Source organism: Anguilla anguilla, chromosome 11, assembly GCF_013347855.1.
Source record: "Anguilla anguilla isolate fAngAng1 chromosome 11, fAngAng1.pri, whole genome shotgun sequence".
NCBI lineage: Eukaryota > Metazoa > Chordata > Actinopteri > Anguilliformes > Anguillidae > Anguilla > Anguilla anguilla.
In genome coordinates this window covers 20,039,913-20,052,989 of record NC_049211.1, presented here as the reverse complement: position 1 = coordinate 20,052,989, position 13,077 = coordinate 20,039,913, and the positions used below count along the sequence as shown (strand labels likewise).

At 45.3% G+C, this 13,077-nt stretch overlaps 1 protein-coding gene across 2 annotated transcripts in view; it reads right to left on the bottom strand.

Annotated features, from left to right (window-relative positions):
* The window catches only part of si:ch211-218g4.2 (rho GTPase-activating protein 39), a 61,728-nt gene that overhangs the window by 24,246 nt on the left and 24,405 nt on the right, over positions 1 to 13,077 (bottom strand). For both annotated transcript variants that reach the window (XM_035382316.1, XM_035382317.1), the window contains exon 2: positions 11,471 to 11,920. In XM_035382316.1, coding sequence (XP_035238207.1) covers positions 11,471 to 11,920 — 450 coding nt within the window. The remainder of the gene's footprint in view (positions 1 to 11,470; positions 11,921 to 13,077) is intronic.

Sequence of the window (13,077 nt, the reverse complement as noted above, 5' to 3'; positions counted from 1 at the left end):
GTGGCATCCCATGAGAGATAAGGCCTGGCTGACTCTGTTTTTCACAGCAAAAGGACATGGAAAACATTCTCAAACATGGCTGATTCTCTATATATTGGAGAGTGTGTTCACATTTTTGTGCATGTGTGCTTGTGTGTGTGTGTGTGACAGTCTGTTTGTGAGTGTATGTGCTTGTCGGTGAGAGAGTGTGGGTGTGTGTGTATGTATGTGACAGAGAGAGAGTGTGTGCATGTGTGTGAGTATGTGTGCAAAACTTCACTGGGAGAGTTGCACTGAGCTCACTCTAAAGGCACTTTGACTTAGTTGTCAGCATCGAGTTTTGAAGCAGCTGCCTACAGATTTGCCATCGTGTGGTGGCTTGGAAAATGACCTCCACTAGCTACCCAGTGTGAGACATGCATTCATATCTGCATGACTCTTTTCTATTATGACTTCAGTTATGATGCTGTTTGAAAAAACAATGCAAGGGGGAAGCCTTGGACTTAAGAAGCTTTTACGTCTTGAGAAGAGAATGTTGTTATGATCATAAAACTCAAAGCAGTTGTTTATACTCAAAGCAGAGCAGCTGATTGGTTGCTTCTGAAACATGATCAAGTAGCAAGCTGCTGCTGTAAACGCACATCAGCACTTTCTCTTGCCATGGAATTAGAGTATCCCCAACAATGGAACTGCTGAACTACAATAAGGTTAGCATGGGTCATCGGAGCACCACCTATGACTTCGCCCTACCCTATAGGGCAGGCAGGCACAAGGAAAAAAAGAAAGCTTTTTAATTTCAGAAACTTGAACAAAACAAAAAAAGAATAGTGCATCTCTTTGAGCTCCTGCTTGGAAACCAGACAAACCGGTGTCATGCACTATGGTGGCGGTTGGCATTTGGTGTCTGTAGTTCCACAGGTTTGCTTTCGTTCAGTGTGGGGGTGTATTGTCCGAGTGGATCACAGCAACTGCACTGCATCCAAGCAGAGAACACTCACACGCAACACAACAGGTCAAATGCATCCGTGTTTGCTGATATCATATGTCCGCAAGTCTGTGTAAGTCCCATTATTTAACCTTTATTTAAATGTATAAATCTATTGGATAGTTGTTAAATTATGAGTTATCACTGCTATTCTACATGACTATGACAGTGTCTAAAAAAAAAGTTAAATCCTGTAATTATTATTATTATTTTTTACAAAATACTGTTTTTTTTACAGTGTATACTAGATAAACTGGTTTTTGCTGGAAGCACAACGCACAATGCACAATGAAACCTCTTATAATTTGCCATTTCTAGGCATGATGCAAACAGATTCTGGCTAATAAATACTGTTGTCAGAATAAGACATACCTAGGGTTCCACCATCCCCCAATACTGTTGTGTTACTGTCAAAATCCAAAAAAAGGAAAAGTTTAAGAAAAGATAGGTCACTGCTAGAATAGCTGCCAACATACTGTGGATTCTTTTCTAATGATACTCTAATTAATGAACAATAAAAATGAAAGGGAAATATTGAACACAATTTGCCTGCTTACATTTCTGAACATTCTACCATTGGCTGCAGGGGGTTGGAATTTGTAACATATCCTACAGCAGCAGCAAAATATTTACACACATTTCTATACACAGAGAAAGGAATAGATGAAATAGAATGATTGCAGTCAGTCTATTTGTGCTTTTCTCTGACCCATTTTTCAACATAAAAATAACGTGCCTTCAGTGAGCTGACCAGTTGCAGGATTTATGCTATTGTGTGTGGTGTATTGGCATTTTAGGAACTGTAGGTCAACAGAAACTATATAAAGTGCAGCACTGATTCATCAAAAGAAAATGGACTAGAATTCAAATGTCACATGTGAAAGGCTCTAAAGCTGGTGGCTCATTCGATGAGATCAACATCAAGGGACCCGTCCCTTCAGACTCCACACACAGAGTACTCAGAGTCCTCAAATCCCTGTTCAGAAGTTAACCTTGCACAAACAGGGAAATAAGGAGGGCATTTGCATACACATTGGAATGTATTTGCTTATAATTACTCACCATAGTATTCAGTGAGGAGTGAGGCTTAGCTTTCATTTCATGAGGAAAGCAGAGGAAAGCAGCATAAATACACATAGCTGAGCTAAGTGAAGACATAGCTGTACATGCACAACCTATATATAGGCTTGATAGAACAGCAGCTGGACAGATATGCATCTCTGCTAATTTTCCACCACTGCAGAAGGGGTGTGTGCGTGTGTGTGTGTGTGTGTGTGTGTGTGTGCGCGCGCAGGGTGGGGGGTTATAGAAAGCTTCTCTGTTGTGGGGGGTGGGTTGTGATCACATGCTCATTGCTGTGGGCTGCAGTGAGTGTCCTTGGCTCTAATCCTATTTGGTTCAAAGAATCCACGGCTTACAGTTTCCCCACCCACCAGCCAGCCCGAGCTGAAACTAACACCAGACACACAGTATTACATACTTTCCCATGTTTTCCCCTATTCACGCGTTCATTTTTTAGAGTTTCAGCTCTCCACTGAAGACATTCCGAATGTTTGCGCACATTTTTTAAAAGTCTTGTGGAGTTCTACTGTAGTGGTAAAAACCGTGTATTATTTAATACAAATTTGTAGAGACTTCTATTGACACACACCGCCATGTGACATCAGACCTCAGAGTCTGGAGTTTCAGCTGGAAGTGTAAACCGTTGAAAAGCAGCTCAAGAATTCCACCACCTCCTTGACCCCCGACTGAAAAGCACCTGTTTCTTATGTGTATACTATACACACTAAATCCGGCAAAGCACTTGACCCTAATCTATGGTTTTAATGGTTTTAAGTAGAAGTAAAGACTTGGAAAGGACAGAACTGCTGCCACACACATGAGAAAGTACATAAACCTTAAATTTAAAGAATATAAAATACCAAAAAATTCTCAAGAATCAGTGCTTCTTCGTGATCTTTTTTTTCCTTTTTGGTAAGAGGGTAACCTACACACTCCAATAGTGTTTGGCGAAGGACAGGCTGTGGTTTGGCAGTTGGCCTGAAGGCTGAATACTGTGGTAAATATGGGGAATGGCTTTCCCTTTGGGTCCAAGCTCCATCGCTTGCGGTCACAAGGTACAGATTAGGGGGACAACAGTAGAGAGGTCAGAGCCAGCATCCTAAACAGGTGTCTGGCGCTCTACATCGCTCTGTGAGAGGGGAGGGCAAAGGGAGGGGAGAGGAAAGGGGGGGGGGAGAGAAGAGGGGGAGGGTCCTGGAGAAATTTGTCATGGGAAAGCCAAGAAGAGGTTTTGAATCGACTTTGGAATTCCTGCTTTCTGGAAGGTTCTGTGGGCCCCAGGGGTGAACTGTGCAGCCAGACAATACAGTAACACTGACTCCAAGACCATATTTCTCAACAAACTGCTCTGTGTTCATGTCCTGAAACACAATCATCTGCCTGCTATATTAAACTGGAAGCTGAAGCATATCTGACAAGAAATAAAGATTTTAATCTGACAATCTACTATCTCTATAGATGTCAAAGGCTGGGCCATGAGTGCAAATCTTTGATAAGAGTAGGAAAATGAAGATAACATACTTAGAAACATCAGCAACTCAATTTTGGACATGGAGAGACAAACTAAATTAGCAGTCATCAGGCTTCAATTTGTTCCAGGCAGCCATGGTGTCTCTTCGCTGACCATGACCAGGCTTTCATAACGGGCGCTTTCTTGAGCAGAGGGGAACTGGGGAGGTGCCTAAATATACCCTAGCTATTTGTGTTCCAAGGTTTTCTTTCTGAAATAAATGTCGGCAAACAGACTTTGAATGACTCACTGGGGTAGACTGGGAAGTACCCATCTTATTTACCCCTCCACCACATTCCCCCACTCCTCAAGAATAGGGAAGTGAGGATTTCACTGTGAAATACCCAAATGTGTCTACCAGCAAGACTACGACATCACACTCTCACCTGCGGTGAGTTAACAAGATCACGTTCCCAAGCAGCACAACCCCTCTGGGACTAATCACTGTCATTCCAGAGAATAGTGACATGGGGCAGCATAACATGCCCGGAAGGTCTTCAATCAGTTCAACTGACTGCTTATTTCACTCAGATAATAAATCTAGTCTCTTATCTGTCATTTGTTGGCAGATTCCCATTGATAAAGACACAAAGGGGAGTGTAACAGGGTTGACTTGGGAGAGTCGGATCCCTCAGGGTGTCTTCAGATGGTGTTGGAATAAGTCATACAATGACAGATTTTTTTTTCTTTATCCATTCATTTTTTTCTACATAATAATACTTCATAAATTATAACTTTTTGAAATATGGAATGGGCAGTTCTACCTCTGAAGTAAATGTGTTTTAACCTGAAACCACACAAGCTGCAGCTGATGCAGGCATGACACGATAGCTTCACTGATGAGTTTTCTACTCTACATTACTGCAGAAAACAGCACCATAGGACAGCCAGTGTCAGCAAATCTCTCACCGATGGGAGCCTATGACTACGTAACATGCTGCTGGGAGGAGCTAACCCAATGAACCTGGACAGACTCCTGTCAGGACAAATCCAGTCATGTCCTGTCAGACTCCCAGTTGACTGATGACATGGCCTGAGCCTGCAACAGTGAGACTATAGGGCCAAGCCTGCTCTATTGTATTTCTATTTAGGGCCCTGTGTGTAGCATAATGGGAAGAGAACTGAGTAACTCCAAGATTATAGGTCCACTTTCCAGGTGGGGCACTGCCGTTATGCCCTTGAGCAAGGCAATTAACCTGAATAAATATCCAGTAAACATCCAGCTCTATACACTGATTGTAGGTAAAAAAAAAGAAAAAAAAGCAAGCTGTGCAAGTCACTTCAGATAGAGTCGGCTAAAGGCCTAAAATGTAAATGTAAAAGGTGTTTATGGGGAGAGGAGGGTGTGATTTTCCCTAGTTGAAGCTACAGTGACGGGGTTTAATGGAAACTATGGAAGGCATCTTCTAAGACTAAAATCGAACCCAGACTGGCATATGAGACCTCAGAAATTGCAGGGGAACCCCAGCTGTCCAACAACAAGTGATTCCCCTGGATCCCCACTATGCCAATCATTTAGAAAGTCACTTAAAATCCCTCAACGCCCCCACCTCCTCAAAAACCTACTATCTCCTCGTTCTCATCTTTAAGACCCCCCAAATTAAAGCATTAATATTTCTGTTGCTATTGATCTCACACATGATAAATGATGCCAAACCTCATTGAAATTTCATGCTAGGAATTTGAGCACATTTTTTTTGTCTTTAAAATCGCTGCGTGATCGATCATTAAGAAGACAATTTCCTAGCACAAGTTCAGCAACTCTTCGTACCTACTATGAGATAGTACACTAATAAGTGAGCGGGATAATAAAGTTGAACTCTGCCCCCTGGCCAGTCAACCGTGACGCAACCAACCATGTGATATTTGGATGGACCAATGGGAAAATTTGTTTCATTTAGAGTATACTGGTGCCTTGAGTATGGCAGTAAAATGTAAATTGAGGACAGTCCTGCATTACGCCAGACCTTTCACTTCCTCTCTTAGAATGTGTGCATGTGGAAGCTGCTGCTCGTGACTGGAGTGAAGGGAAGATGATCTGTGGGTCGGAACTCAGTAAATTATGCCTTCTTGGCAGTGGCCATAAGGGCCATGGTGAAAGAGATCCCACTGCTCCACACAGCCCGCTCTGGATTAAACTGAATCCTGGGCTGCGTCATACTGAACCTGACCTAAACCCGGCCTCCGGTTTCCAGTGTCCCCCCACAGCTGTTCACATCTGTCTCCCCTTCAGGACCCTGGCACGCACCCCGAATGGAGCGCTGCAGGGTAACCCGTACCCCGCTCACGGCTGCTCTAATACCTGCTGTGAAGAAGGCCAGAGATTCTGATTAGAGCACACAGTGGCACAGCATCCGGGACTGCTTTATACAGGAACCACAGCGGTGATAACGAATCGCTGTGTATGCAAGTGTGGGGGAAACACAAAGAAGGAAAAATGTCGCGTTAAAGGAGATGAGAGGACAAAGCCGAAAGCACTCTGAGCCGAAAGCACTTTGATTACAAGAGCCATCCCCGAGAACAGAAGGCAGGAGAACGTGTCTTCTCTCCCCTGCACACAGTGGTTCATTTGGAGCTCTACCCTGCATGGACCCTTCAACAGAGACTAAATTCACACGGAATGCACACAGGGAAATTCAGCTAAACCGCTCCGCTCTCTGACTTCAGCATGACCCACAATGCAACACGTGACACTCCCTGAAGCTCTCCCTTGTGCCGACTCAGGAACGCCCATCAGGACGGGCTGAGACCTGACTGCAGAAGCCTCTCAGAGACAAACAGGACCTGGACACAGTATTTCAGTTACACACAGCGCACGGCGTGTCAAATCGGTCACCAGCGAGACTCCTATTATTCTGTCACACCTCATTTAAATCAGCTTAAGGCTAGCAAGAATGATGACAAAGATGACATCACTGGCATGTATCACCTGAAAATTCTGCTCTGCCACAGCAGGCAGCTGTGCTTCATGCTTCGTTGAGTCTGTTTTGATGGCACAAACACACTAGAAGGGATTTGCAGTAATAACAGAAGTGGTGTACCTAGTTATTCTTCACATTATCCAGACTACTTCCTGTGATCCTCCAATGTAAGATAAAATAACCACGTGAAATCAGCTCTTTGCTTATTCAGACTAATGAAAAAGTGTTTACATCGGAAATCTAATCTAAACAGAATTATTCATATGGCAGGAGATAACAGGAGAATGTCCTTCACAGATTACCGTGACAAACCCAAATCCTCTTTGTGAAAAAAATCACTTTGATGGCAGGGGATGTATAAAATGCTTTCATTTTCTCTTTTGTGGCACAGTTGCTATCATTCTTCCCACTATCATGAAGTCAACAACGCAATCTGCTTCATATTTTTTAGCAGAGATGACATTCCTAAAACATTTAAGTCTAACAACAAACACATGCACCCAATAAAATGCATCATAGTAAGCAAAACCGACTGCATTCCGCATGAATTTCTTTACATAATCCTGCTTTCTTGCCGAGTATTGACGCCAGCCACAACACCCCGTGGCAAAGCGTAGCTGCACAATCCTTACGCTACATCACCGTGACTGAAACAGGCCTGAAGTACCATTAAATCACATCTACAAGTACCTCTAGAGCAGAAACAACTCAAGCGTAATTATAGCCATAATTACGTTTGTTTACACCAAATAAAACTCGGAGTTAGAACAAGCGAGTCCTCAATGCAAAAAAATGCGTTTGGACCATCAGGCACAGGCAATGTAACAGGCAAACGACGCACTGGAAACGTGCCCCACACTCACCGCCCCCCAAGCCCCTCATCACGCTAACTCACAAAGTCACCTCAGCAAAACAATGCAAAGCAAAACACAAACACGCGTCACACTCTGCTCTGAGTCCACTGATGATCGGGGAGGAGGCGCAAGCGTCCCAACCCACAAAAGGCTTTGAGTTTGGGTGGAGGGCTGCTAAGACGCCCCATTTGTTAGAGTGAAGGGGACGTTCCCCGCACAAAGAAAGCCTGATTAGAGGACAGATATAAAAAACACAGCGGCCCTTTCACAAAAACCAGTCCGGTGCTGCCCATTGTCCCTCCGTCTCATCTCAAGAGGTCCCTCGAGTGCCATAAGAGAGGCACACCCCGCGCACCCCATGTGTCACACTCACCTTCACAAAAAACAGAGCGGAGGGAGGGCCATGGCAGGGTGGTGCGATGTTCCTCTATTTAAATCCCATATGGCAGGAATTTGGCTCTGTTTAGTGGAGAAGGCCCCAGGAGATGCAGGGTGCGCGAATCCCAGGAGCTTGACTGGCGTTAGCGGACGATGCCGCTGATTTTCATGGCGGCTGGCCGGCACACACATTCAGGATCAGCAGCCCATGTTTAATTCCTCTGGCAATGTGCTAAGTGTGCACCTAAAATAAGACCAGCGAGGCTGCCCCAGCTTCAAACGCGTTAAGACCTCGAATTTAGTTGTATGAAGAGTGGGCTCGTTGAATGCACACACACACACACACATACAGAGAGAGAGAGAGCGTGAGAGAGAGAAATGCGCAAAAGTGCAATTCAGTTACTCAAAGAAGAAAAACTGAGGGCCACCTTCAATTTGTGTCTGTTCAGTCTGATATTTGACATCTAATGGACACTGTGAAGAAAGCAAGTAAAAAGAAAATGGCTCTAAATTGGATCCTCATCCCTGAGAGTTTAGACACCAAGGCAAGCCATTTCATTGTACTTAAGCTCAAGGTCTGTATCTTTAGAACAGAACTTTCACCGTCTATTATCACAAATATCATAGGAAAGTAGTGACATCATCAATGAGGAAGAAGGGCAGAGACCACAAGAATCACAAGATGGTGGCAATCACTTGGACTTCTTTTTAATGAACAGGACTGTGTGTCAAATCAAAACAAAACTGACTCCCAGGTTGTGGCCCAGTCTTCTTCTTTCAGTGAAATGGAGATCACAATAACTAAAACATTGGGGATTTTTTCTTCGACACGTCAAGAGGGAAGTGTCTGCCACAAGCATAAACAGCCTTCACCAATAAACAAGCATTTATAGTGTTGGACAATATAATGTTCATTGTTAAATCAGCCCTGACAAAAAAAATCTCCAGCAGGCTAAACCTCTTAAATACAAATTTAACTTCTTAATCATTCTTTTTTAAATTACCCTGCATTTGGCTAACAGATTTTATCATATCCTGGCATTCTCTATCCCATCCCCTCATCTCTCAGTCTCTCTTTCACTCTTCCCTCAGTTGGCAAAATCAGTGGCAAGCACTAAATTCCCCCCCCCCCCACCTCTAAAAACAAATATCTTTCTCTGCCCTATGCACAACATCATGAAAATGTTCTGCACAGCTGCACCAGTAGAAAAAAAAGCAGAAAAACCTCCTGCCCATTTCAAAGGTCAGTGACTCTGCGAGACGCTTCAGTCCAGACCAGATCATGTTCTGACTGACACGTCATGATGTAGAAAAAAAGCTTTTACTGAGGGAGTTTTGGAAGTTTCCAGACGGCTCAAATAGGGTAAAATTCCCTTAATATGAGATAACATTAAGAGATAGCCAGCTAGCAATAAATACTTGTAATACTTTACATATCACATTCAATCCAGGTTATGGCTGTTGAGTAAAGGCTGCCAAAGACAAACATTTTAATAAAAACAACGTCAGGTAAAAAAAGAGAAAAACAGAAAGTGTCTTTCAGAATCCTAACAGAACACTGAATCCAAAAATTTATTGGAACTGCTTAAATCACCCCGCACCACCACATCCCCCACCACCAACTCCTCCATCTTTTGCTACAGCTGCTCATATTTTAGCACAGTGTACAATACACCAACCTATTCTCCAAGGCCCAGTGAACTGATGGGAAAAGCAGAAATCTGCACTGAAAGGGTAGGCCTTGTGCATGGGGTAAAACTTGTTACCAGCAGCCAGAAACTCCATGCTCACTTTCGGTATGGGACTGAGGACAGTGTGGGGCTTGGGGGGGCTTTACTAAGTCAATTTGGGGGCTAAACACACACAGTTACAAGCATGCAGGCATGCACTGTCACACACACATCCCACACACACAGACACACACACACACGCTCATATTCATGACTGGCGCAATCCCAGCTGTCATCTGTGGTGTGCAGGTGCTCAGAATGATCTGTGATAGGCTAAATCCAGGAGTGCGAAGGGAAGCGGTTTTCGGGCCTTTCCATTACGCCACTCCAGTGAAAGGCTAGCCCTCCCCGTGGGCCACTCAGCCAAGTTAACCCTGCCCGGGACACCGAGGACCCCCCTGTCAAAACGCTCCCAGTCCGAGCCAAGGGCCGCCTAACTGTAGAGCGTTTATTTTAAGGGCTGACGGAAAACCTGCCGCTCACCGTTCACCGTCACCCTGGAGTCTTCACATTTTCCTTTGGCGCTTCTCTCCAACGGAAGGTGGGAAGGACTGAGATCGACTAGTGCCCATATATGGGCTGCAGCTACTGCACATGTCCCTCTAATCAGTGTGCGGTGTGCTTAAGTGATTTTTTCCAAAGGAGAAGAGGGATGAAACACAGCTACCTTTTCCTTGCTTAAACAGCTGCGACTGCTTGCACCCGTGTGTGTGTAGTGCTCCCTGTCATTGCCCCACACCCTTCCAGTTACTGAGCTGCAGGGCTGTTTCAGGGGTAAAACAACTGCCTCCCTCTCTAAGAGAATAAGGTAGCTGAATATAACCACTGTGGCAGTCAGCCAGGGGAAAAGATGGCCTACCTAAGATCTGGTTACACAGAAGAGGAGAAGAGAGAACGGGCAGGCGTGCACACTAGCACACGTGGCTTAAGCACACTGTTTGAGTATCTTACTGAGGAGGGATTTTTCAGCTGAGGTTTCTTATGAGGAAATGGGAGAATGGCACATGCTTCTGTGCATAAATAGAGGCTCGTGACCTCTGCACATTTGATAGCTTTTTTGTTTAAGCGCTACTGCACAAATCACCAGCTATTCAAAATAACAGCGGCATTTTTTTGTACATGATGCCCCAGAAAGGGGAAGAAAGTCCCAGTCCCAGACTTCTTTGAACCTTAATCCTCAGCATTTGACAGAAGTGCCAACTATAGCAAAGTATAGCTCTATCCGTTTTTTTAAATAATAAAATTCCATTGTCTTCACAGTTGTTATTCAGCACTTCATTTATCTATTCATTCATTACCCAGCTAACTCACCTCAGAAGGTTCCTTGTGAAAACAGAAAATCAGCCACCGAGTTTGTAGGGCAAGAGTGGATGCAACTGCTCTGCCTGTAGTCACAGGAGATAGTCAACACTAGGTGTCCTTTGGGAATACTGCAGAATAATGTCCTCATGACTCTTGTTCAGGATAGATCCCCTGAACGAGGAGTCCATTCTCACACCGGCTCATCCCCAGCTAAAGGGGGGGTTCATCCACACTGCTAACAGGATGAAGAACCTTCTCCAGCGAAGCCTTATTCTCAGGAAGAGGGGAAGGTTTCAGGGGGAAGCTGCGACAATCTCATTAAGCATAAATTCAATGGGCTCGGCCAGTCTCAGCTCTCCCCAAACAGGTTTAGAATTTTTATCTCTCTCTCTATCTCTTCCTTTCACGCTCTGTCTCTCTCTTTCCATTTACCCGCGGCTGAAAGCATACTGTACAGCAAGCTGACCACAACTGACTCAAGAAGGAAAACTGGACATTTGCTTAGCCCATTTACATGCGGTTCTGGTATGACAGCTTGTTACTCCAGTGAGCTCAGCGCAGTCTGGCAAACTGAAACCATGCATTGACAATTCCATTATGACATAAAGGCAGTGTAATCCCACTGCAATAGCTCTGAGACAAAGGAGGGAAGGACTGCTAATGGAAAAAGATTCCTGTGGCACGCACAGCTTCTCAGTATCCACTCTCCGGGGAGACATTCAGTAAGAGCGGCGCGAGTGTGACTTTACCTGCCAGCGTCCTTCTTGCTGTCCAGGCTGTCGGTTCTGCCCTTAGAGGGGGTCTCCCTTCCGCTGCTCTCTAGTTCCTGAGGCGGGGGCACGACGTAGGCTCCGGGGCCGGCTCCCAGCAAGGGGGTGCGCCGGCCCTCCCCGCCCGCGCCCGTCCGCAGCTTGCCGGAGTGCCCCCGCAGTTCGGACTCGGAACTGCGCTTCATGGCCTGCAGCTGGGCCAGGGGCACGACGTCGCAGTTCTGGGGCCGGTGCCACACCGTCTGCTGGCTGACCGAGTTGTAGTAGTAGAAGCGGTTGTTGTTGCTGTCGAAGAGCTCCCACCACTGGTTGCCGTCGGACTGGCGCACGGGCACGCCGGCGGGGCGGTCCCAGCCGCACTCGCCCGTCTCCAGGTTCACGTACATGCGCTCCCTGGAGCGGGGCTCCAGGATCTCCACCCAGTCAGAGCTGCAGAGAGACACGGGGGACACCATCACTCACAGAGCTCCATATCCCACAGCATATAACCACACTCCCCCACTGCATAGCCACACATCACACTGCATATCCTACTGCATATAACCACATTCCCCCACTGCATAGCCACACATCACACTGCATATCCTACTGCATATAACCACATTCCCCCACTGCATAGCCACACATCCCACTGCATATCCTACTGCATATAACCACATTCCCCCACTGCATAGCCACACATCACACTGCATATCCTACTGCATATAACCACATTCCCCCACTGCATAGCCACACATCCCACTGCATATCCTACTGCATAACCACATTCCCCCACTGCATAGCCACACATCCCACTGCATATCCTACTGCATATTTACCCCACTGCATAGCCACACATCCCACTGCATATCCTACTGCATAACCACATTCCCCCACTGCATAGCCACACATCTCCCTGCATATCCTACTGCATATAACCACATTACTCCACTGCATAAGCACACATCCCACTGCATATCCTACTGCATATAACCACATTACCCCACTGCATAGCCACACATCTCCCTGCATATCCTACTGCATATCACCACATATCCCAATGCATAAGCACACATCCCACTGCATATCTTGCTGCATAAGCACACACCCCACTGCATATCCACACAATCCTTAGTTTACTTTATATAATTTATTTGTCAGGGACCGTGTACAGTTTAGCAGAAACTCATTTTCATTGGATCCAACACCACCACAGAGTCCACAGAATGACAAACACTAAACTTCTGGATTAGATTAGTTCTTCTTGGAAAGATTTAACTGCCACTTTTTGTCACAGAGAGAGCCAATTAGAAGTAAGACAGAGTAGGAAAAAAAACTCACTTCATGCCAAATCAAAGCAGCTAAATACTAAAAAAGGAAGAAATGAATACAATCCATCCCGTACAGTTGACTGGAGTTGCAAATTACCGCAAGAACTGCGGGTCAAACCATTATGAACAAATCGAACAACTGGGCCCCAGGGATTCTCCTTTAACCCACACGCTGGAATAATTGTGATCAAATGCAACACGTCATCCCTCTGAGTTGTACAAAAGTGTGTGTGTGTATGTGTGTGTATGCATGTGTGTGTTTATATGTGTGTGTGT